This window comes from Haliaeetus albicilla, chromosome 22 (genome assembly GCF_947461875.1).
Source record: "Haliaeetus albicilla chromosome 22, bHalAlb1.1, whole genome shotgun sequence".
In the NCBI taxonomy this organism is placed as follows: domain Eukaryota; kingdom Metazoa; phylum Chordata; class Aves; order Accipitriformes; family Accipitridae; genus Haliaeetus; species Haliaeetus albicilla.
In genome coordinates this window covers 11611714-11637617 of record NC_091504.1, presented here as the reverse complement: position 1 = coordinate 11637617, position 25904 = coordinate 11611714, and the positions used below count along the sequence as shown (strand labels likewise).

Here is a 25904-nt window from a genome sequence, read left to right as displayed (position 1 = left end):
CCATGGAAGGATCCCTCTGTCAGATACCTGAATAGGTTTTCTTTATATAATGTGCATGCAAGAACAGATACACATACATAAATGGAAATGTGTGTATGGACACACTATCCATTCATTAACACATTTATTTATTCAAGATTACTTTATCCCCAAATCAAAAAAGATATCATGTGGCTGAGGGCTAAGTATCCTCTGGCAGGAATGATAAAGTATTAGGAAGAGAAGAGTGAATATTACCAGCAGAATCACCCAAGACATCCCATTTCCATTTGATGATAAAGTTCCAACCAAAAGTTTACTTGTTATATTATTATTTGAAATCTACAAACACACACATTCTTTACAAGGAAACAATACAAACATACATATACTCACATTTCAAACATTGAGCATATTATCAGTTTCTTCACTTTATATCAATTTTACAAACACAGTTGAATTACTGTAACTGAGTTTAGAAGCACTAAAAGAAGCACTATAGACTTGTACTGTAGGTGTTTTGCATGCATCTGAAAAACCACAGGAAGGTTAGCTTCAGTTCTAAAAGTCTATATATCTCTCTATATGCTCCACGTATTAAAACATAAAACATCAGATCATAAATTAGTTGGAAGTCATCTTACAGCTTTGAAAGACCAAATGCAACTTTGGCAACTTGTACCACAGGAATATGGGCCAGAGAAATATTTGTTTATAAGCCAAAAGTCCTTTAAATTCTCTGACTAAAACTTAGGTATACAAGAAACAGAAGATACAGGCTTTCATTAGCTTTCTCCTTCAGATCATATTACAAAAAAGGCACCTACAGTCACCTATGACAGATATGTTTAGCATATGGTCAAAAACATACCTAACAAAAATACCTTATTGTTGAATCAATTCAACAGAAGTAATCAACTGGTAAACTGAAAAGTTTTAATAAATGTACACAGAGATCCTTTTCCTTCTGTGTAAAGTCCACTGAATTTACTGATAAATAAGAGCGCTATATTTTTGACTGGAATTCCAAAGTAGTGATATATGGAATACATATCATATAGTCTTGGACACTTAAATTGTGCCTGAATTGAGGGGAAAAAAATGTTTCTAACAGAGAAATAATTAATGCTTAGAAGGGTTCACTTAGCAAAACAGGACATTTTTTTTTCAGGACAAGAAAAATATTAAAGACCCCATGTCTATCTCAAGAAGTCCAAGTTAAAAAATTGCTAAAATAATTATAATCATTCTTACTTAGCAAGGCCTAGATTTATAAATTAGTAGCCTACCTACTACAGCTCACTCTAATCCGGAGCTGAGCAGGAAGCACAAGTAAAATAGTGAAAGCCAAAACCCAAGTCTAGTGAGATCAAGAAAGTGTCAAATGTTGACTTCTCAAAATGTATTCTCTTAATGATTTAGGACTTTGAAAAAATCTATGTTACATCAGGTTTTATTACAGAAGAACTTTTCAGATTACCACCAAAAATGCTATGGCTAGCATACAGATTATTATAATTTTAGCATATTTTGGCTTTAGCTGTGATCTTCTTTTTCATAAATAAACGTTCTTTATTTGTTTCTATGTAGGTCACTATGGCATAAGCGGAAAACTCTTCACCTTTCATTTATGTCTGCTCATGTAAAACTCTATAAATAAACACTTCTTAAAACCAACATTTTGTATCACACTATATACCCTTTCATCTTCCAATACAAACAACTTCTATGAACTCAGTAGATTTTTTGTGTAACGTTATTGGCAGAATATGTCCCGGCACTGTTACTATTTATTTTAGCTTTTGATTTCTTATGTAGTGACATAATACCATCCTTACCTGAATTAAGACTAAGAGTGTTCAAACTCTATTGCTTAAAAGAGAGAAAATCCCTTGACATATTCAATATATTTATAAATTACCATTACCTTTTAAAAACATTGTTCATTCTTCTGTACCCATGGCTTACAACATGATGGTATATTAGCAAAGCAGCTAAGACTTTTTACTTACTAGAGAGCGATCCTCTGAAGACACAGACCCTCTCTCCCACTATCTCATCCATAGGATAGACTTTGTGAGTGCTTTAGGGTCTGCAGTACCCTTGTGGGCAATATTTGCCCCCAAAGAGTTGGAAAGAAAATTGTTACATCTATAGCACTTACAATGTCCTACATACATCTAAGTCTTTACTCTTTTCCTCAGTTCTGTTTGGTTTGGCTTTTTGAAAGTCACAGTCTTGATTGTACTGCACAGTAAGTTTTTATTAGAAGGTTTAACATATCCTTACTTACTAGGCCATATGATATTTAAACTGGAAATAAAACACCAAAGTCAGCAAAATAACCTAATGTCTTTTATATGGCAGAACCTTTAGGCTGAAGCTATAAATTAATTAAACTCTTCCAAAGATTTATACTATGGACTTTCCTATGCTTTCTCTTACGATTAAATGCAGCATGTGAAAAAGGATATTGAGACCTGGATGGATGCATCAAGAAGTATCAATGATTGTTACCTGCAGAGGTGTTACAAGAAATTTCATCTGCTGCAACGAAGACGAATTGATTTCTGCAAGAGAAGATAAAATTCACAATACTGCTTGCTGACTGGGAAATGTGCTAGCTGCCAATTGACTTGATGTTTACAGATGGGGTAGGGTAAGGGTGCTTAATTTTAATGAATGTAGCAAGAAAAAGTGTTGACGTATTTCAGAACTATAGAGTTTATAAGGATCATGAGGTAGACATGCTGGGATCTTTTAAATGAAATAATGGTGACATTTGGATATGGACTATGTACAAACTCTTGCATTGGAAGCTTCATGTTTAGTGTTACAGATATGTCAATATATTTATGAAGTCTAATAAAAATAAAACAATATTTATACTAATATATATATTAAAGGGCACTACCGCAAAATATGTAAAAAACGTTTTTTGAAAAAAAAAAAAATTGCAATTTACTTCGTGCATCTGAAAGGAGGATATTGAAAGTAAAATCTTATGCTTTTTATATGTCTAATACGATTGCAATCAGAAAATGAATTTTCTGCTATTTATTAAAAAAATGACATAGTATATTCTCATATACTGTCATCCAAATACATACAAAAGTCTTTTGCAGAATCTTAGGAGAATAAACTAGAGATATGAGTAATTTAATATAAACCTTCTCTTGCAAAATTCTTTTTTAAACCAGGTAACATAAAAAGAGAAATGCTAAATACACTAATATTTCAAAATGCAGAAAACTTCATTACAGCACCAATCCTGATTTGTCCTTTCCAAAGTCAAAGCAAACAGGATTTGGGTTAGTGGAAACCATGTTTAAGGATTAACATCAAAGGATTCCTTTATATGCATATACACAGCTTCCTTGAATTCTTTTTGTGTTGTGCAGGATTAATAATGACCTGGGTGAAGTTTTAACAGTTGGGTGCTGTTTTACTCCAGATTGCAGGTAGCTCCTCCAGCCTGCACTGCTAGACATGGTGAAGAACTGAGTTTGTATGTTTTGCGCAGGTTTAATGCAAGAGCCTACCAAAGAGGAGCTAGGAGGAACTAGTTCTAGCTCGTACTAAGGACTACCTGGACAACTTAGTTCTGCAAGATGACAAAAGCTCTGTCAAGCATTAAGTACTCTGAAGATCCTACTGAAAACTGTTCAGTTCGGGAGCAAACATCTCTTAGGGGTAACAGAACCTTGAAGAGTTAAGCCCTAAGAGAACAAAATCTATTACTTCACCTCCAATGTTTTAAAGAGATTTGAAATGCTCGTTTAGAAATCTGTGAACCTTGTTACTTAGAAGTTCACATTTTTGGAAAAAAACAGAACAAGGAACCTGTAATCCGTACTATAGGGACAGGATTGACTCAGATCAAAAGTAGTATCTGATCATTGCCTCTGCCCTATCTCAGAGATACTAACACCTGCCTTTTTGTATGCATTAACTTAGTGATCAAACTGTATATTCTTTCATTTTCAGTTGGATGTGCAGATTGGTAGTTTTGCTCTTCATTTTGTCATCTGCAGCAATTTCACAAGCTAGTGAGATCTACCTTGCATGCAATGCTAAAGAGGTGAATTTAAAAAAATGAAGGGGGATAAATTTAACATTGTAAGTACAGAGCTACTCTGTATTTGATAGGTAATATAATTTGTCACTGTATTTACTGCTATCACCTCTTTTATTATCACCTCTTGTGATAATTATATAGAAACAGTTAGATGTTTGCCTAAAAGCGATGCAGCCAGTAGCAATGCAGACTTCCCAGCTACTGTTTTACAGAAAATCCTTTTGATTCATTTCTATGCAGTTGTTAAACTGCCCTCTCATCTAAATGAAAAGATCATTTTTTCTTAAGAACTGCCTCTAAAGTGCCTAGCTGGGAAACTCCTTTTCTTTATATCTATTCAGAACATTTGTTGTTATGGAACATTGAGCCACAGATACTCTATCTTCAGATGCCAAAGTACAGAATTATCTGTAAGAATAGTATGCAGGTTTAGTTACTTACAGAAAGACCCCAGAACACTAACTGCTGTTTGTCTTTTGGAATGATGGATGTTATTGAAACCATTCTGAAATCTTACTTTTTATTACCAACTCTTCAGTGATTATTGGTAGAAAATTAATTTTTAAAAATTTAACCCCAAGTGATACCTATTTAAAAAACATCTACCATAAATATTCTTTGCTATACTGCTTCAATTTACATAGGAAGAGACTATTTTCCCTGTATTTTGCTTTTGTAAAATTCATTTCACAACTCCATAAATCAATTTTAAAAGTAAGGAGAAAGTTACATATTGGTCAGCATAGCAACTGTGGGAATGAAAAGTAAGACTAGATGCTGGAGTTCAATAAGCCAGTTCCATTTTTTATGACTAATTAGGTGTTATTTGTAACAGTTATAAGAAATTGTTTAGTACTTTGGTGGCTTTAATGTTTTTTATGATGGCAGGTTTTTACTCAGTTAAATTCTATACTACTGTAGACCTAGAGGGAGAACTGATAATCAGAGGTGTCACACCTGCTGTCCAAAGCAAGTATTATTCCTTAGTGTGGATAACCCCATAGTTTGCAAAAGGAGTCCTTCTGAGTTAAGCTGACACTGTGGTGCATCATACGCTATTTGTCTTAAAGTACATGAAAAGCAGACTTGGAAAAGGGCAGCTAACCTAACTCCGTCCCTTGCAAAAGTAGGGTTGTTCCCTTTAGAGACCAATTTTATGCACTGACTGTATCAAGTGTACAAGGCTTAAAAAACCCACAAGTAAGGTATGGTGAAAATTCATGATGCATTTTAGGTTGTTTTAATGTTCCTCATCACTGCTACACTTTCTATTGATTTGGAAAGGTACAAGAAATGTAAGTGGACCCAACTTAATTATACAGTAAGCCCTGTTCAATTATTAAGATACAGAATTGCTTCCATAATTTAATTTGTATATTAACAGTGAAAGTACAGAACAAAATTTTTACTGCTCATTGTTTTTATACTTCTGATGTAAAAGAACACACATTTAAAATCCAGAGAATTTTTTTCTTTTCTTTAAATAAAATGTTAGAAGTTGTTACTGGTTGTAAGGGAGATAAACAGAAAAACAAATTGGAAGAGTAACATGCCAAATACATTGATTTGAATGTATAGTTGGATATATTCAACTTGCCAGATAGTCACAGCCTGGGCTAAGTGCAATCCTTTTAAGTGCTGGAGTGACACCCTTTGGCAGCCTGAGCTCTCTGATGGAAACCCAGACAGTAAGGGTCATGAAAATGTACTTCTGGGACTCAAAATGGCTGTGTTCCATCTGAGCAGCTATTTCCCAAGGGCAAACACTTCTGCATACTATTACTTGTCTCAAGCCTGTATATCAATTTCTTATTTCGTTTAGTAGATAGAAAACTACCACAGATTTTTACCAGTATGGTAATAAAGATGTTTTTAAAGTTGGAAAAAAATAATGTTTAATCATTTGATGTATTTCCTGAATTCAGAGAGAAACAGAAAGGGAGGACAACAGAAGCAATATTAAGTGATTTAGATGCTCTTTCTGTCTTTGGGGTAGTTATTGAACCTGCATTACCCCAGTTTTCAAAAGGTTCAAGTACGTTCTAATTTCCTCTGCTCCGCTCCCCATAGACCCTTTGGCAGACTCCTAACGAATATATACCTCAAAGGCCCCAGATCTGACATAAACCTCCCTATCAGTTTTAGCACCTGCTATTTCTACCCAGCAAGTCTTTTGCATATCCAATACATGAGGTGCTTGCTTTCTCTCTCCTTGATGCTGTTAGTTTGTTGAAAACAGGCCATATTTTAGCATAAAACTGGATTTTATTTTTTTTAAAATCTATAATCACTAGAGTCCAAGCCTTATCTTCACTATGGCTGTTTAATATACAGAACTACTTATGTGAAGAAAGCCCACATGTGAATTTTTGTTTCTTGCTAAACTGTCCAAGAAAGATGCAACCTGTGGTAGAATGGAGAAGACCTTTAGGAAAGGGTCTTTTCACTACCCTTTGTCAGCATTTCCATCTTGGCACCTTTTCCACAGGGTAGCTTTAAAAACAAAACAAAACAAAACAAAAAAACCCCAACCAACAAAAAACCCAAACCAAAACCATGATCTTATACATATATCTTTCTGTACTGCACTTTTTATTACAGGGGACTTTATATTACAAGATCCTTGATTAGCAACATTAGGGCTTATGTCCTCAGGAATGACTTTCAGTCATTATTAAACTAATAATTTGTAGTTAGACAGGGACAGGCCTTGCACTATAAAACCGAATATTGTTTGAAAGTTTTCGTGATGGCATGAGGCGGGCAGGAAAAGTCCAGCTGTCAGAATCGAACCCATATACTCTGCAGCATCAAACTTCAAAGAGCATAACAAAATATCTTCAGGTGCAACTTTATCACCTGACTAAAAGTACTCTGTTCTAAATTAAAGCAAGCCACTGAATTGAAAGGCTTAGATAATAAAGTATTAAATCAAAATATTTAAGCAAATGAAGAACAGGGATTTAAGTGAAACTGGAGTAAGGTTTTTCATTATATACACTATTTAGTGAAAAATATTACTAATTACAACTGACTTCAGTAAACATTATGTACTCACAGAAATTAGGCCTTCTGGATTGTGCAATTTTATTTATTTATTTATTTATTTAAAATACCATAGCCTAATTTCTTCAGCATGTTTATACTACCACAAGTTAATTAAGAGGCCTAAGATATTTCATAAATATATTTTGTCAGTACTTTCCCTTACCAAACTGTTGCACCTATCCATTTTTCAAGAAGAGCTGTCTTTTATAGTCTTGCTTCTCGCAAGTCACCTTAACTGTGCTGAAGTAGTACAGAAAAATATTCCATACATTCATTCTAAAGCATACTGACCTAATACAGAAGCTACATGCATATCAACACTGAATTTAAGCTTAGGTAAGGTTACATATGTGAAATTTAGTAGAAACATGATAACAATTTGTAACTGCTATGTAGTATTTTTAGCTTTTATTTCTACAGAAATCGTTTCTGTAAGCATGTTTAGTCTTGACTCTCTTTTTGAATTGCTTTTAATCTACATATCCTGAGAGTTAGTTTCAAGTTTGAGATTCCAATGAGGTTGATTAGCTTTTTAATGTACATGCTTTGTCAGGAATAATTAAGCTAGAGTATTGATGAACATTTATGACTTTCCTTCAAACTTTTCCAAAATTCCTTAATGTTTCCCATCCTCATAAACACTAACACCAATGATCTCAGCTACTGGAATATCAAATAGATACCAGAACAGAGAGAGAAATTCCGGTTTATGCCATCTTTGATACAATACTGAACTTTAGGCTCCTTCACATGTGGAAAGTTGGGAGTTTCTCCTCACTGAGAAAACAGAACAGAAGTTTTCTTAAATACTGAAACTCTGATAATTCAGTTACATATAAATATGTACAACTTTTAACACATTTTCTACATCTAAATAGACTTTATTTTAAAGCTTGGTGGCAACTCAGAGTGGAGTTCAGAAAGAGCAGAATCTTGTAACAGACATTGGGTGTACAGTGCAGACATAACCACTGATCCGGCCTGACCCATATGTGTTTTGACTACTTTACTATTAGTTGGAAGGTTCAGAACCTGGAAGTGGAAAATAGGAAGAGATTCAGAGAATGGGTCTCAGATGGTCTTCTTTATGACTTGAGGGATCTAACCATCATGAAGCAAAATTCCAACCTAATTTCAGGATAGACTGTTACACTGAGTGCTCCCCCTAAAAGTTTCCTTATAGTTGTCCCACCCTGGGAAAGGACGTGCTCGTCTGTCTGCACTACTGCATATTCCTAAAAAAGCATCAACCTATTACCGCATTTTCCCTCTTACAGCCACTGGCCCTACTATTCTTCATATGTACGAAAGTACTCACAGCTGGGTCTGGGAAGTTTATACACTTGGGTCATTGTGGGTGTAAGAACCTGTGTTTGTAGGGCACATGGGACAAATTACTAAGTGTTCTCTGTGTCCTGTCTTCTCCCTAAAAGGCTGGGTGACAGTCAGACTTTTCAACACTGTTTATATTTTACACGGCACATGATTAAGAACAAAATTTTGACACACATATAATTTCGCCCAGCACTCCCAGAAGTTATTAGTCCCTCTTCTTTGCAACACAGAGCTTCCATAAAATAGAAGCCATAATAGAGGTCAAGTGGGATTTTAAGAAATCAGGAGTTCCCTAAAAATAATCACACTAGCTCTAGGAAATTTGAAATGTAAAAGAAATTATAATCCACTAACACACAGTGATTATGTTTCATACGCCAGAATTCTTGGACTTTGCTTACTAACTTCACAAAACTAGACAGAAATAATTTTGCTTAACACAGAGGTGCAGCCCCCCCTCCCAAAAATACAGCAACTGCTGAAAACAGTGCAGAGCCCCAGAACATAGGAAATTAAGATGAAAGCAAACACAATACTGAACAGAAGTTACAGTGGGAAGATTTAAACTATATGTAATCAGTTGACTTTTTCTGGTAAGACCACCATGGGATTTACAAATACAGTCAGTATTTAGATTTCATGGATCAGAACCTCAGCTGGTAAAATTGATGCAGTTTAACTGAAAGCACTGACTTCACTGGAGCTATTCCAAATTGTATTCCCCAAGGATCTGGTGCTAATTATACAGTGTAGCAATGGTTTTTCCCAGAAGTGTTACATGTGGTACACCTATACATTTTCCCGCTATATTATTAAAGATACCTTATTTTTTCCTTCATGCTCTAAACTTTAAGGCTTCGTTGCTCTTGTTAGGACTCTAATGTTGTGGGCCTTTTCACTGTGAAATATAACATAGCTGACGGCTGGCTGCTTCAGGTTTCTGTAATATTCCTGTATGGACAAAGTTTCTGAGGTTCCCTCTAAAATCATTTTATGAAGTCCTCCCCAACTCCCTCCTTCTGGTGTCCTAAATTTAAATATCAGGGCTATCAAAGAATTTAAACTTTTTAACAGTAGTATACCAACTATAAGAAGAAGGTTGATTTTGCTGTTATCATGCTTTATATTCCCATTACTTTAAGATCAAAGTACGTTATCGTACTCATAGCATTTGAATCACAACACAAAGACCACTAAACAACTTTACAGCCATACCTATAAGATATATTAAATGAAGTAAGAATAAAACTATAAATAGAAAGTAATTCATGTGGTATCAAGCTTCAACAACACTAACAGTAACTTGTTTGACCTGATGTGCATTAGGAAAGTATATTTTACTTTTAGAGTAATGTCTTCCATGTCAGGTGTTTTTTTTCTGCAGAATTGCTTGTTCAGCCTAAGTACTAATACTGATGCCAAGATAAAGAGGAAGATGCAGCTATTCTGCTTTCACTTAGGTATTCTGCTTTCATTGTCAAAAGATAATGCATCTCCCACCTCCATCATTCCTGACCACTTCATTAAATGCTCCTTTCTGAAATTTTGAGGCGAGCCTTGGAAGCGTATGGAGTAAAACCCTGCATCAAAAGAAATTAATGTAGCTGTAGCTACTTCTGTAAATACTACCTCAGAGAAAACACCAAAGCTCATCTTGATTGCCCAAGCCAAGACAGCTCGTCCATCTGCCTGGACTCAGCTGCCGCTCCAGAAGGCCCAGTGTCACCTCTGCCTGCCTGCCTGCCTGCCTGGCTGTCTCGCGTGACCCGGAGTGTCTCAAATGGCACTAGATCCCTGTGTTTGGGTGGCTTAACCAAGCCCTTAATTTGACTGCCACATTAGTCACCTCTGCATTGCTTTTTATTTGTGTCATCTTTGTGCTCAATACAGGACATTACAGTGTGATTTAGCCAATGACAAGATGTCTCTAACATAATCCAGACTGCCAAAGACAGCAGGAGATAGAAAAGTTAAGAAATCTCTCGTTAAATTTTATCCTGCCACCAGTCACACAACTTCTTGAACAGGAAGAATTCATTCTAATACCAAAAAGCACTTCTGCCAAAAAAAAAAAAAAAAAGGGAAAAGGAAAAAAAAAACCCTAACTCTTCTGGACACTAATGGAAATGTGTGTTCCCAAGACTGGTGATATGTCTGTATTATTCCATTTACTCAGAGAAAAACAAAACAAAACAAACAAACAAAAAAGCAAAATAAAAAAAACTAAAGAGAAAAATGGTCAACAGGAGATGCTTTCTCATAATTTGTATTCTTCTGTCAGGCTTTCCCCAGCATCTTTTTTAGGACAGTGTCCTGGTTTCAGCTGGGATAGAGTTAACTGTCTTCCTAGTAGCTGGTACAGTTCTACGTTTTGAGTTCAGTATGTGAAGAATGTCGATAACACTGATGTTTTCAGTTGTTGCTCAGTAGTGTTTAGACTATAGTCAAGGATTTTTCAGCTTCTCATGCCCAGCCAGTGAGAAAGCTGGAGGGGCACAAGAAGTTGGCACAGGACACAGCCAGGGCACCTGACCCAAACTGGCCAAAGGGGTATTCCATACCATGGGATGTCCCATTTAGTATAGGAACTGGGAAGTGGGGGTGGGGAATCGCCGCTCGGGGACTGGCTGGGTGTCGGTCGGCGGGTGGTGAGCAATTGCCCTGCGCATCATTTGTACGTTCCAATCCTTTTATTACTACTGTTGTCATTTTATTAGTGTTATCATTATCATTATTAGTTTCTTCTTTTCTGTTCTATTAAACTGTTCTTATCTCAACCCACGGGTTTTGCTTCTTTTCCCGATTTTCTCCCTCATCCCGCTGGATGGGGGGGGAGTGAGTGAGCGGCTGCGTGGTGTTTAGTTGCTGGCTGGGGTTAAACCACGACAGACAGGCATCTTTTTTAGCCCTTCTGTTGAACTAACTAGCTAACCCATTCAAATGCTGCAAGAGAGAGACTCCTTTTAGCATAGCTTAATATTAATGCTGTAAAGCACGTTAGGGAAATGACAAGGTGACCGTACTGCATACAGTGCAGGTAGAATTCTTCCATGGCAATGTCTTGTACATGAACTCCCCCTTTCTCCTCCCATTACCTCTCAAAGACTGTATAAAGAAAATTTCTGGCAAACTGGTGCTATACTTTGCAACTTAGTATAGTTGTTGTGCAACTTAGTATAGTTGTTGCAAAAAATATGTTTGTTTTAATATATTGCCAAAATGTGGACAATGTCTTACATCACAACCAGTGGAAAAATCAGTAGCCCTTTCACCTACATTTTAACTCTACACATTTTATTTGCTGATTTATTTATTTTTTAAATCAGAGCTATACAAATACGTTTAGTTCTAATTCATATTACCTGCTGTATCAGTGGAATTTTTCTATGTATGAAGGATTACATAATATATTATCCATAATATAAATGTATTTATTATTAATAATACAATATACATAGTATAAATATGCATATTTATCTGCAAGAGGAACACAGATGATTTTTAAGTGGATCTTAACATTTTAAAATGAAACCTAAAACAAATATGCGAAATTCTGAGCACCACATAAATCATAGTTGAATTCATAGTGATGTCAGTGGCATAACTGCACTAAGATTATTTGCCTTTTACTGTGATTAACACAGTCTACACACTAAAATTAAATCCTTGAAGAAGTAATCAAGTAACTTCACTTCAGAAGTGCTTGGTGTCAGCAATGTAAACTGATGTCAGTATGATCCATGACTGCTAAATTAAGGCTATTTTTGAAGTTTTATCATTTATATTTGAAAATTTCATTTATTACTATATTTTTGACATATTTTTCACTCTCTTTAGGGCAAACAGTACAGCATTTTGAAGTCGGCCTTGTGTAAAGAATTAGTATTTTATCCAGTAAAATACATAGTATATATTTATTTAGTTGGGGGATTTATTCTTTATGTATATCATGTCATCTTTAAAACAATGTATCATTAGAACATACTTCATATTTGTTTCTGATTTCATAACGATTATTATGGTTTACTAGTAACCACCATTTTATCCACAATAAAGTCTCCTGATATACAGAGGTATAATTATAAACTTCTTTAGCAATTATGAATAACAACAATTCTTTCCCTTTAAATTATTGGAAGGTTTGAATGACACTACAAATTACTTGACAACATCATTTTTTCATATTATAACTAAAATACCAGATATATATGAAAACCTTGCCAGGATTATTTAAGAATGCATTCAAGAAACATAAAATGAAGTTTGGAGGCTGGTACACGTTTGGTTTAAATGAAGACCTTACTTTTTTCTGCCTGTATATGAAATATCCTATAGCAGTTTTCACAAACAAAGTTGTTCTTTAGGATACATGGGCAAACTTTCTGCTCCCCTTCCTGCTGTGCAGTATTCTTACAAACTGCTGTTTTGCCACAGGTGTGTTCCTAGAGTATTAGAAACTTGACAGGCCCAAAGGTATGTGAAAAAAAGTTCTATTTAAATACCTAATCAAATGCTTTAGATGCCTTTGAGGTGGGAAACACTACAGTAAAAACATGCAAGAGTGTAAATTGCCTCTTTCGTGATTAATTTCATCTACACAGTCATTTTAAGTTTGTTCTTCTAATACTTCCTCAGCTTGCCTAAAACACATTGCAAATTACATGGCTAATCCAAATAGACTATATCCAATTAATTCCCTATTTTATTAATAACATTTCATACCTTCAACTTCTCCCTGACTCTCACAATGCTCTCAATTCCTTCTTGCTTTTAAAGCACTCACAGTGGAAGCACTCAGGTTGACAATACTTAGAGTATGTTCTAATCTGCCTCTTTGTGGTCTATCAAGTCAATGATCTGAAAACTAAAAAGTGTATAATTAGACACTGACATGTCCAAAGGAACTGTTATGGTCTATCATGTCACAGGCATTGACCCAATAGACTGTAACAGTTTTGGTCTGTTGGAGTAGGAATCAATATTTCAGTAACTCCCTAACTCCATATTTATCCAGTCTGCTGAATACAACACACTTAAAAATTTTAAAGTCACACTTTCTTTCAATATTCTCTAGAGTGAAGAAGCCTGTATGAACTATTAATGAGATAATTCCTACTTTAAAATGTTAACCAATCCTTTCTTTTCTGCTTTTTAGAGGAAAAGCATGCATGAAAATGCATCAGAGGAATATATTCATAATCACAGTTATTTACTATGAACTTTTATTTTAAAGTAAGAAACCCCTAAGTTAAAACTCATGCTATATAACCTGATGTAGGCTAGATCTATTAAACAAAAATAAAACAAGGGTACTGAAGTTGATATGTAAATGTCGGAATAGGTGCACTGGTTTTTTGTGTTTTTTTTTTTTTAATGATAAACATTTAACAGCTCCCACTATGTTCAAGAAAAAACTGGCAGCAAAAGTACTCAACATCTTTAAACTTGGAGCACTTTAGGAAGCCAGGTATGGAAATCTAGACTTTAGTGTTCCTCTACCTTCTCTCTCAATTTTTTCTTCATGATTTCCAGCATGGGTGTCAAACCAGATTTTACAGTAAAAGCCAAGCCTTTCCTTGTCTATGGGGATTCTTAAAATAGCCCCTCATATTACAGTGAAGGAGAATGGAAATTATAGTAAAGAGAAGTAGAAGCAGGGTATGAAGGATACAAGCTCTGATATGTTAAAAGTTTCATAATCGGTGTTTACCATCATTGTGGGCCAGGAACCCTAAGCTTTTTCACTACCTCAGTTTTGAACTAGTGGAGTAGTTTTGATAGTCACATGGATATTATATGAACAGTGATATTACACACAGGTGAATCAAGCCCTCAAAGTATCAGAAAACATGTTAATTCTACCAAAGTTAGAGGAATGTATTAAAATATATATGAAGTATACAAAGTAGCTTTCTAGACTTGGTAGGAGATTATATTTTTAGGAAATATAATTGGTTGCCATGTTTTCCTACAGTAATATGACTTGCTGTGTCTCCCCCAAAAAGTGTTACACCTACAATATATTAGAATGAACCATGTTTCAATCATTAGAAAGCACTCTATGCAATACGCTTTTATTTCAGGAAATTCCTATCAAATTGCTCTACGTGAAACTCCCTGTTCATAGAATTTTAAACTCTTTGATTATTTTTTTCTACTACATTCTCTTTATTCGTAGTTACCCACATTTACTTTCTAATTCCTTCACTAAAAGGTACTGTTATGGCTATAACATGAGTCATATGCTCCAGTCATTCCCCAAACTGTGATCTGAGTGATGAATATGGATTATGAATTATTAACATGATACCAGTGATCCTTTAGTTTGCCACAGGTCAGATACAGACAAAAAGACATACAAGCCTAACAGGTAGATGCCCAAATCCATTACGTCTCTGTAACAGCAAAGTGAATGAATTGATTTTTATTTGCAATATTAGGGAATAAACAAGCTTCAGCTACCATACAGGCTATCCAGAAAAAACTAGACCAATCAAACATCACCACATCAAACCTAAGTATTTCAAGAAGAAAAGTGTTAAATATAATCTCTATTATTGCTGTTACAGAAGCTAAACACCACCTTTGTACCTGGTCAAGATGCTAACTGATCCTTCTCATTCTCAAACTTTGCGTAGCCTAGGATATGGGCTATACGATTCTTGCTTATGTATCATCTTGTCCCCCAAACTTCTCCATTTCTCAAGATTCAACTTGTATATCAAAATTCAAAAAGGTTTGAAGGTTCCAGCTGGGAGTAGAAGAGTAAGGTTATCACTACATCCTATTCTTTTTCCTCTTCCAACCCGATTAGTTTAGAAATTAAAACTGTGTATAGAAGCTCTTTTTCCTAAATCTTAGACAGTACGATCATGACATGAATGAAGTACTACATTTTAAAATATTTATCCTTCTATAAAATTATTTAATGGAAAAATTAAATTCTGACTGAAGATGCTATTATATTTTATATGCTCTCAAAACCTTAATTTTTATTATATATCACTAGTAAGATCCTCAATAAGAGAAAATAATTTGAGTAAAACTACAGTGGGTTTCATTGTTTATTCATAAAATACAGGATCTTAAAGTCTACAATATACAAGAAAATCACCTCCATCTACAGAAGCTCACATTTTATATTTTGTGTATTTTTATTCTTCATTCTAAGTTTTCATTCTTTAATGAGCATGTTTCCAATTAAATCAAATCTGTACCTATTGTATTTTAGGATAATCTGACCACAAATATCAAGTATTACTCTCAACTACTTGCCCAAAGAGAACTGGAAAATTTAATAAATTATATCTCTGTAGACACTAGTACTTTGACAAAAATGAATACTCCACGTTAAAAATGTAAACGATTAGCATATCAGGATTTTACCGGGAGTAAGATTTCAGATCTGGAAGATACATAACTTCCATATGACAAAATTTCCTGTCTCCAATTTCATACAAAAACCTATGTATGACCACAGAACATGTAACATAAACTGATAGTGGAAAAAAAAAAAAAGAATATATTTTATACTACTATACGATGTGCAAAATATTTTGGATTATGCCTTATTTGCTTTTAAAAAAGATTAGTGAAAAAAAGAGGTCAGCTTCCAGTGATGAAGGATCTAATCCAGACAACAAAGAAGTCAATGGGAATCTTCCCATTGTCTGTAGTGAGACTTAAATTTGACACTGTGTTAGAAAAAGGGAATTACACTCAGAGCAAAATACCTCTGTGTGTATATATGTGCGCGCACACACGTGTGTGTTTGTGTGCATGTGCCTGTGTGTGCCTGTTTGTGGGTGGGTGATGGATGGGGAATGTGTGTATATATATGAATACACAATCATACATATATAGACACACATAATTATTATTAAGTATAACAGGGTTAGCAAGCAGTACAAGCAAAATGACTCTGCCTTTCAGACAAGGCTAGTTTACTATTATTGGGGGTTTGTTTTATTATACTACCATATACACTTTCATAAATATTGCTGACAAAGTTAATATGCAAGAAAGGAACATTTTTCTTACTCCGATCGAAGATGCAATAATCAAATCATAAAACACAAAACCAATAGCCAATCAATGTGAATAAGTCTGCCCATCGGCTTAATTCAAGCAAGCCATTCACTGAGCTATGTGATGGATCTGTCAAATCCAATACAGCATTACAGACATACTAGCAACATCAAGTGAACATGCAATGACAAAATGACAATACGCCCCACTGCCATGCTTTGACTCTTTCTACCTCATAAATCTAAAACTTGATGACTTTGCTAGTTTCGCTTTCTTCAGACTTGGACAGAAATCTAACCACTATATTTTTATTTTTTTTTTTTAAAATATTACATGAAAGCTGAATAAAAGCTGTACAAACATTTTGTTAACATCTGATTTAATATCTTTTGCACATCCTTACAACTTTGTTTTCCAAACACTCTCAGTTTAAAGAGTTTGGCAGGCAAAGCTCCAGAATGGTGAAGAACGTACAGAGACCAGTAGGTCTCCTTTTATCATTTATAAGAATCAGAAAATTTATCAGAAATATTTTAAATATTGGAAATTTAAACATGATTTTCTTTGATCCATTTCTGCAAAGAGCTTCAAATCTTTAAGTGCAATTTAGTACGATGATAGATCGCACTGTATAGAAATCCAAATCTAAATTTTTTAAAGTCATATTCAGTGATTATATTGCTTCATAAATAAACAAAAATGTACCTTTTTGTTGTTTCTGTTCTACAGTCCTAAGAAACAACTGGAGAAATCTGCAAGGTCTTCCTCCATTGTGAAATTGTTTTTAGGAGTACATGATTTGTCCTGAACAAATACTTAGGGGTTTGCATTGATTTGTTTCATGAGATTTCCTTGCCACCTGATTCTCCCTTATATATCTGTTCTTTGCCTATTTCCAGCAATATTTCCAGCTGTGACAAACAAGGATACCATTGCATTTCTTCACAATAGAACTCTCTTACAGTAATCATTATCCATTGACTTGGTGTATTGATTCTGGAGTCCCAAATCTTTCTGTTAACCTTTCTTTTTAATTTACCAAAACATGTCTCCAATCTAAAGATTTCCTCTTTCCATCTCCTGACTTAAGAAGCATGTCAAATATGGAACACTGCCGTTCATCATGTATATGAGCTTTTTAAAATTTTTTAAATTAATATGGAGTAGTATTTCCATGATATGTCACTGCTTCAACAGTACATACTCACTGGGCCTCACATCATTTTTCTGGGCATTATTTACACGTAAACAGCAAATATATTTAACGTGTAATTAAATTAAATAGGGGCTCAAATCAACACTAAATAAGAGTGGTGTATAAGGAGATATGGAATCTTCAATATTGTCAGAAGATAGCAGATGATTATTACATTGGGAAGAAAAGATACAAGCAGTTGTACTGAACTATATTTCAGCACTTTCAATATTAATAATTCACAAAAGTTGCTAAATTAAATTCATTAAATAATGAATGAAAAGTAATCAAATTAAGCAAACTGTAGTTGTGAGTAATCACAGGTATCCATGTTTGCACATAGTTTCCCATATGCAAAGAAATGTTTGAGCAGATTGTTATTTGTTTTGTTCTCTATGCTAGTTTTAGGATTCTGCCACAAAGAAATTCTGTTGCAATATTCGTAATTAAGACAAGAAACCATATTCATTTGGGGGAAGTAGATCGAAGATGAGGGTTACCCACATTTAAAAAGAGAAGCTAAATTAAAAAAAATCCAAAAGATATAAAATTCATTTAAGATATTTAAAATTATGCAAGCAAAGATAGGTTATTACAATTCTAATTATACACAAAGTGTATCTGAAAATTAGACATTTTTTCCAAAAAAATAATTAAGGGTTATAACAACTGCATTACTACTGATGCCATCTCAAGCTTCCTTTACAGCATTTAAGAGCACTATCTTCTTAGACAAATCCTTTTTTTTTTTTTGTCAGCATAACTCTTGGTGATGTTGACTCTCTACCCATAGCAGAACATGTGACCAACTGATGTTTTATCTTACAGCATTTGATTTGTTTTATGAGAAGGCACATTAAGTCATAATTAAAGCATTTAAAAGTCATCTTGATATTGTTCAGTTTCTGTATGCAACATACAGGTTTTCAGAAATTAATTTATTCATAGGAATAAACACCCTATAAAATGATCCAGGGACACCTGAACGATATCTGGCAAAAAATTACTAACCACAGGAGGTTATTTATAATTTTGTCCTTTCAGTTTAGTAAGTTTTTAGAAGCAGGAATTGCTTGGCATTATAAGCTCACAGAAAAATACTAGAGCTGCGACATGCTAACACACCTTTGTGGAAATGAAATGAAACTACTGAGTAGCACTTCACCTTTGTAGGTTACCCTAAGTAGAAATAGTACATCGTGAACAAAGTGCATACAGCACATATCTACTTGATATTACTGATCCAAAATTAATAGAAAGTAACTTGCTTACCTGTCTGACACAGCATGCCTCAGCCATACATGCAAATTATTTTATTCACATAACTTTAAAAAACAGGTCTTCATTACCCAGAATAAGCATTTGAAAGGCAAATATGCATGCATAGCATTGTAACATTCATACCATGGTACTTTGTTCTAAAAATACAGAATCCATGAACAGCACTTCAATCTAAGAAATAGTTCACTGAAATTTCTTAATCTGTTGATTTCTTTAAGAAGCAGAAACATTTAAAACGATGTCTAATTTAGCATCTAAAGAAATTTTTCAATAGTAATCAAGACTTTAGAAATTATCTCCATGATTCCAAGGGAAAATTTCCTTGTATCAGGAACTGTGAAGTGTGACCTTACTTCTCGCTGCTATTGTGAAGCAAAATACATGCATGTATCTGTCTTTCACAATATACATCCTCCCTTTAGGACTGTACACTCTCCAAGTACTCAAAAAGTACTAAAGATAGCATAGATTTTGTTAAGGGTACAGTTTATGAAGAAAACATAGGATAGTCTTTCTTTTCATTACAAAATCTTGTCCACACGCTGCAAAGACTTAATTTTATGCAATTTGACAAAATCCTGTTCCTACTGAAGTCAACAGCAATTTAGACATCGACTTCAAAGGGGTCCCAGTTTTCATCTTGCAAGAAGACAAGTTAATTTATGCGACATTGCTTTTAGTTTACAGAAGTTAAGTCTTTGCATGTTTCTCTTATGCAGATTTTAATAATCTTTTATTCCTGGTATTATTTCCACCAAATGTGGTTTACATTTTGAGGATAAAAATACAGAGCAAAAGAAGAATAACTGAATTCTTTTTTCGGTGTTTCAAAAAATCAAATGCCTGGAAAGAAAACAAATGGAAAAAATATTGTTTTGCCTTGGATAGTTCAAGCTTAGACACAGTTCATTCTCGATTTCCACTGACTAAAACAATGTCAATGAGAATTGAGGGCACTCAATAGGTTCAGGTTCTAAATCAACTGAAATAATACTCCTAAGACGAATAATGATCTTTAGCAGCAGACCATCATGAAGCTGTACATATATTTATCTACATTGTACAAGGGTCACAGACATTAACTGAATGATCTACAGCTTGGGAATGTGCACATCTCATGCCTGATTCTCAATTAAGGCCTAAAATCTCTCAATTTATGGCTATTCATGGATTATAATAAAACAGCCTGCTTTAGATATCACAATTATCTGCAGAGCAACAAGACAGTTATGAGACTTCAACAAGGCAAATTTATAGAATCATCTTCAACTTCCACTGGTCAAATATTTATTAGCAGTAAATGAGGTCTTACCTGTCACTGTAGGCAGCTGCAGTGGCAGTGGCAGGCTGGGCATACCGGTAGGCAGCATAACCACCCTGAAACACAAACTCACGCTCTAACTGGATTGCTACAGCACCTTAAATAACATTTTGCAAAACTTAGCAACAACTGAAAGAGTACTCTCATGCTGTAAGTTCAGTTAAGGGGTTAAATACGTAGGAGATATGTCAGTGAATCGTTAAGCAGAATTTATCACCACAAACTTGTGCTTGTTAAGATTTGTCCCAGAGACCAGGAAAAAGCAATGAACTGTATTCATCAATGTAAGGTTTTTTACAAGACAATACTGTAGTCTTCCACAAGTTTTCAAGTAGCAATTGTTCTTATGAATGAGGTGTATGTATATTAATAAAGCGATGCTGAACTTAAAAGAAAAATTCAGCTAATAATCAATTCTTTTTTGTACAAAATATGATTTATCACGTCTGGTTGATTAAACCTATGAATCTGCGCACTCAGTTAACACTTAACATTACATAGGTTTCAATTTATACATAAAATTATAATGAAGAAGCAAAATTCTCTTCTTCCATGAATTAACATTCAGTTGTATGTAACAGTAATTGCAGATGTTCAATTAAGCAAACAGGACAAACAAACACACATTTGAAAGGAATTGTGTGCAGTGATGCATTGATTATCAAACTGTGAAAACAGCAGAGCTTCCTGTTCAATGGACCACGGTGTTATATCAACCATTTCAAAATGATCTCAGCATGCCAATTAACAAACACAGGCCAGTCTCCACAGATAACACAAACACGATTTACGTCCCAATTAGAATTCACCACCCCATAATCCTCTGGGACAGGGGACTTTTGTATTTCCTTTCCCACCTTCCCCCACCTTAACAAAGAGTTGAATAAGAAAGTATCAGATCACTCAGCTTTGAATAAAATTCACTCTTTTCCTAAACTGTTTGCCATAACGGATTGATTTTTTCCTTTTTTTTTTTTTTGGAAGGCTGCATTCACACAAGCTATTATGCTGAAGCATGAAGAACAGGCTACAGTGTGTCAACCTTTACTGTAACAGGCGTACATTTCTACTGCAGAAACTTTTGTGGGGTTTCTATTTTGATTTTACAAATAAAAATTCACTCTTTCCAGAAAAAGAAATCTCAACTACTTTTACAAGCTATTTCCCCTTCTGCTACTTTGCTTGGCGGAATCAATTCCATCCCTAATGTGTGTAAACCCTTGTTGGTTTGAAGATTGGAAGCGGGTTGGTTTGGGAAATCAATCCTTCAGCTGATAACGCTACGCCACCCTAAGAATAAATATATGTTTTACATATACTGACAGCTCATTAGAAACTCCAGGCTTTGAATCGTCAACTTGCTTGAGGAACAGTCATTCTGATTTTTTTTCAAGCGCTCACACAGAGAACAGTACATTTACCTCCCGACTCGTGGTCAGTTCCCTGCCAGCAGCAATCGTGTCACACAACCGCTGGAATAAGGCAGGGGCTTTCATAATACTCTCTACGCTCGCTCTTTTGCAGTGAGCTGCTTCTCTGTGCAAGCATGGAAGCATTGAGACGAAATACTTTCTCATTTCAGATCATTTGATTTTTATAAACCAATAGAAGGCTATTACTGTCAAAAATGTATAATAGGCACATATTGCTCGCAGGTATGTGCATACAGGCAATCAGATGTCAAATAATGTCACCAAGTGCAAACTGAGCCAGTAAACTGTGAGGCTGAGGGATGATAATGCAAGCTGCACACTTGTTCTGGCTTCTGCTACAAGGAGAAAGGTGAGAGATTATACAAAATCATCCATTCTCCCTTCTTGCTTTTGAGTGCTAAATATAGCACCTTTTTTTTCTTTTTTTTTCTTTCTTTTCATTTTTTCTCTGAGTGCTGATATGAGGGAGTAAAAGTATAAAGAAGATAGTAAACTTGTTTGCATGATCCAGTCCTGAAAATGTGTGGCAGACTGCAAGTCATTCTGCAGTATGACATGATTCTGTTCGCCACGTGTGTGACTTCTTCACTTGTCCTGTATTCCATTTCTAAACCCCCTTATTTAAATGTGAGAGCCACTTCATTTCAATCTAACTATGCACATAATGACTCCCACTGCGTACAGAACTGAGAACGGGCCACCATGAGAAGTATCAATCTGTTTCGGTGTTCTTAATCAGACAAAAATGAGACAGGCTGTTCACATACTGGCTGGTTTTAAATCTGCGGATGGTAGACTCCATGAGGATTGTTTTCCCTTCCTTTATTTAACTATCACTAAAAATTGGTCAGTCTGTGAAGACAGACCCTTTCTTCCTTCCTAAATACAAGAGATTCCTTTTCTGCTTACATCTTCATTTGCTTTCATCAAAGAATTGCTGCTGAACAATGAAGCTCAACTCTGAACTTTATTGAGATGCTTTGCATTCAACAGTCAGTATGGCGTTTGTGAGAGTCCTGGAAAGACTGAGTCTAAAGCAATAAAAATAAAAAGGGATCGAAGTTATTGAATTTGCCTCAATTCTTTGGAGAACTAAAAGACAGGATGCATTTGGTTATCAGGAAAATCATAATGCCCTACCAGCCCATGTCATGATTTCATATTAATATAATTATCATATAATTGCACATAAAAACATTCTTACACAAATTATTTTGATGGGGTTTGTGTACTGCAGTTTTGGTGTGATACTAAGTTTTCTTATTGTTTTACTTCAGTTACTTTAGATGATTTATCACTGCAGTAACAAAATACTTGAAGGTACGCTTTATATTGGGAATCAGGACGGGAATCTGATTCAAACCCCTGAACTCTAAACTTCTGTGGCAAGTTCTGCTTTACAATTTTTCTCGATTTTGAACTTGGCTGATATCTTAGATGAAGAATACACTAGTAGTATTCACTACATATAAACTTCTGGAGTAATATATTAAATATTTATCTTCACGCCTTAGACTATATTCCAAAATAAAATATTTAGAGCAAAATTATGTAATAATTACATAATAATAAAAAACACTTTTCAGTTCCTATGTTGTAGAAATGCTTTTTCCCCCTCACTCTGTACATTCAAATAGAAAGTACTGCTATGCTTTAAATTATTATTTTGAAAATTCAGCTGAAATCATAAACTCAGCTAAAATAATGAAAAAATATCTACTGCCTTATCTGTGCTCCCATATTTGCTACTTCCAAAACAACGATAACACAACGTTACAGCAGCTTACGTTGTCTTAAAAAATTAAGTATAGACTCAAAACACTCACTGTGCAAATACAGAAATACATCTCACTGGCATAAAATACTGAATGGCACACTCACAACAGTAACTGTTGCATTTCATGGGATATGAAGAATATCTGTGATTTTGTGATACAATCTGGAAAATAAAATGCAACTGCTAGACTATTCTTATCATTTAGACACACAGAATCCATTTTCCCACATAATTATTTGAGTATTAGTATGATTTTACAAGAGTCTACATTCAGCGTAATGAGTTTTTTTCCATCAGTCAGTATGTCATACCTGTGGTAACTTATTGCCATACACAGGCTCTTGCAATACTGCTCTATAAAGAAACAGAAATTTAATGAATTGAATGAGTAAGGAAAGAAGGATGGAAATAAAAATGTAAGGAAGGAGTTTAGACAAATTCCCCAGAGCCACTCAATACAATTTTCCTTTCAATGTTTCGTACATCTCTGTGGCTCAGGCAAATTGAAAAAAGAGCAGTGGAAGGTCAGTAGCCAATTGTTACACAGAAATCTTAATCGATTTTAGAAAGAAATCGCAGAAATTTTAGATAAGATATGATAAAATGGAAGTGAACAGAAAATCAAATGCATGTGAATTTTTAAGTAAAGTTTGTATATCTGTAATAAAAATAATTTCCACAAAAACGAGTTATACAAACACACATCTATAGAACACAAAACCATGTATACATGTGTTCACCTCCTCCTAAAATACCTAAATTATTTTTTTTATCTTGATCTCAAATGTACTGACAGTGTTTATTGCAGAGATAAACTAAGTGACTCTAAATGATGCGTATTTTTTCGTTAGTTTTTCCTGTTCCTAACATATTTAACATTCTACGTGAATGGTGAGAATTATTTTTCCTCAATTTTTACTTCGTATACTTCCTTTCACTCAAGGATCTCAAAGTGTTTTGTAAACATAAATTAATCAAGGTTCAAAACCTTCTCTACTATTGAGCGTTATACCTGCCTTATTAGCTACAAATAGAGGAAAGGGTTTAAAATGGAATGAATTGTACCCAGCCCTGCAGAATATAGAAGGTAGAAGTAGTAATTTCCTCTTCCTCCACTCATATGATATTGAGGTTTAAACAGTATTTGTTCTGCTCACGGAGTAAAACTTTGACTGGGAGAATTACAACTGAATGACCCACCACCTCTTTGTGCTGGCTCAACTTTGGGAACAGGCCTATGTGAAAGGTTCAAGTCATTTCTCCCCTTCTCATTCTGTTCCTGCAAGTCACAGGAAAGGGCACATTCTTCCACTTACAAAACACAAAAATCTTTGGTACTTAAAAGAAAGACTTCAGTGCTAACTGAATATCCTTGCTTTTCACTTTAGAACAGCACCTTTAAGGGCATCTGCATCAATGGACTTCTACCTAGTATGAAGGGAGCGTTGCTTAGATAATCATAGCTGCTTTTTCCTTGGGAAATAAATACGTGCTCCACCCTCAATAGCATCCTACCTTTGAGCTAAAGGCGATGGCAGTGGCTATTGATAATCTTGTTCTATACTGCTGATTACCAAAGTATGCCTTATTCTTGACCAGCAGCTCAGAAAAAAAATCTTAAACCTATGTACTTCTATGTTGTCGTGGACTCTCACGCAGTATCACAGGTCCAAAATTCCTGAGAACAAGTTAGAAAATCTCACTGTGAACAAAAAGACTGACTAATGCACGTGGTTAAACTGCATTACCAAGGGACTTCTGAAGCTGGTGATGACGGAGTTTGGAAGTTTCTCATATTTCTTAGCCTTCCCACATTTTAGGTGTGGATTGAAGACTGACGTGTTCTGAAAACATTCTTTATGACAATGGTAAAAAAAAAATAACAGATTTAAGATAAAGCAGAGCAATAGTGTAGAGATATTAGTCTAACTGCATATTTCTGCGTCTGTTACTATTTTTGTTCATTTTGTGGAGTGTATTTTCTTGTTTTCACAGGTGTCAATCTTCATCTAGGAACTTCTATATTTGCTGGCAGGCAACCTTAATTCTTTTTTAATGACTTTTTCTCTCAGTGAATCAATACTTAATTTTAAAAGGTCTTCCTTACTTCCTAATCATCTCCTTTATTTTTCCTACTCAAAGGCACATTTGAAATGGAATTCAATAGCTCAGCTATTTCAGAAGCATTATTACGTTCCATATAGAACTATATGAAATATAGAATATATTGTATTACATCTAGAACCATGGCTGTTGACTTTTCATTTTAGACTGTACTTTCCACCTATTTTTATATTCCTGTTCTCTTCTATTCCTCTGGTTAATATTAACCAGCTCTGGCTATTTGCTGTTCTTGGCTCACCCTGCAGTTTTTACCCAAGCAGTATCTTTCTGTGTCTTCCCTCCTTCCTTTCCACAAAATGTAGTCA

General features: G+C 34.7%; 1 protein-coding gene across 42 annotated transcripts in view; it reads right to left on the bottom strand.

Annotated features, from left to right (window-relative positions):
• RBFOX1 (RNA binding fox-1 homolog 1) overlaps nt 1-25904 on the bottom strand; it is a 1354570-nt gene that overhangs the window by 13793 nt on the left and 1314873 nt on the right. For 30 of the 42 annotated variants that reach the window (XM_069809898.1, XM_069809865.1, XM_069809867.1 and 27 more), the window contains one exon: nt 20257-20321. In XM_069809898.1, coding sequence (XP_069665999.1) covers nt 20257-20321 — 65 coding nt within the window. Of the gene's footprint in view, nt 1-2496; nt 2550-20256; nt 20322-25904 lie in introns of all 42 variants that reach the window. The other 12 variants (XM_069809863.1, XM_069809866.1, XM_069809864.1 and 9 more) reach the window with 1 other exon arrangement.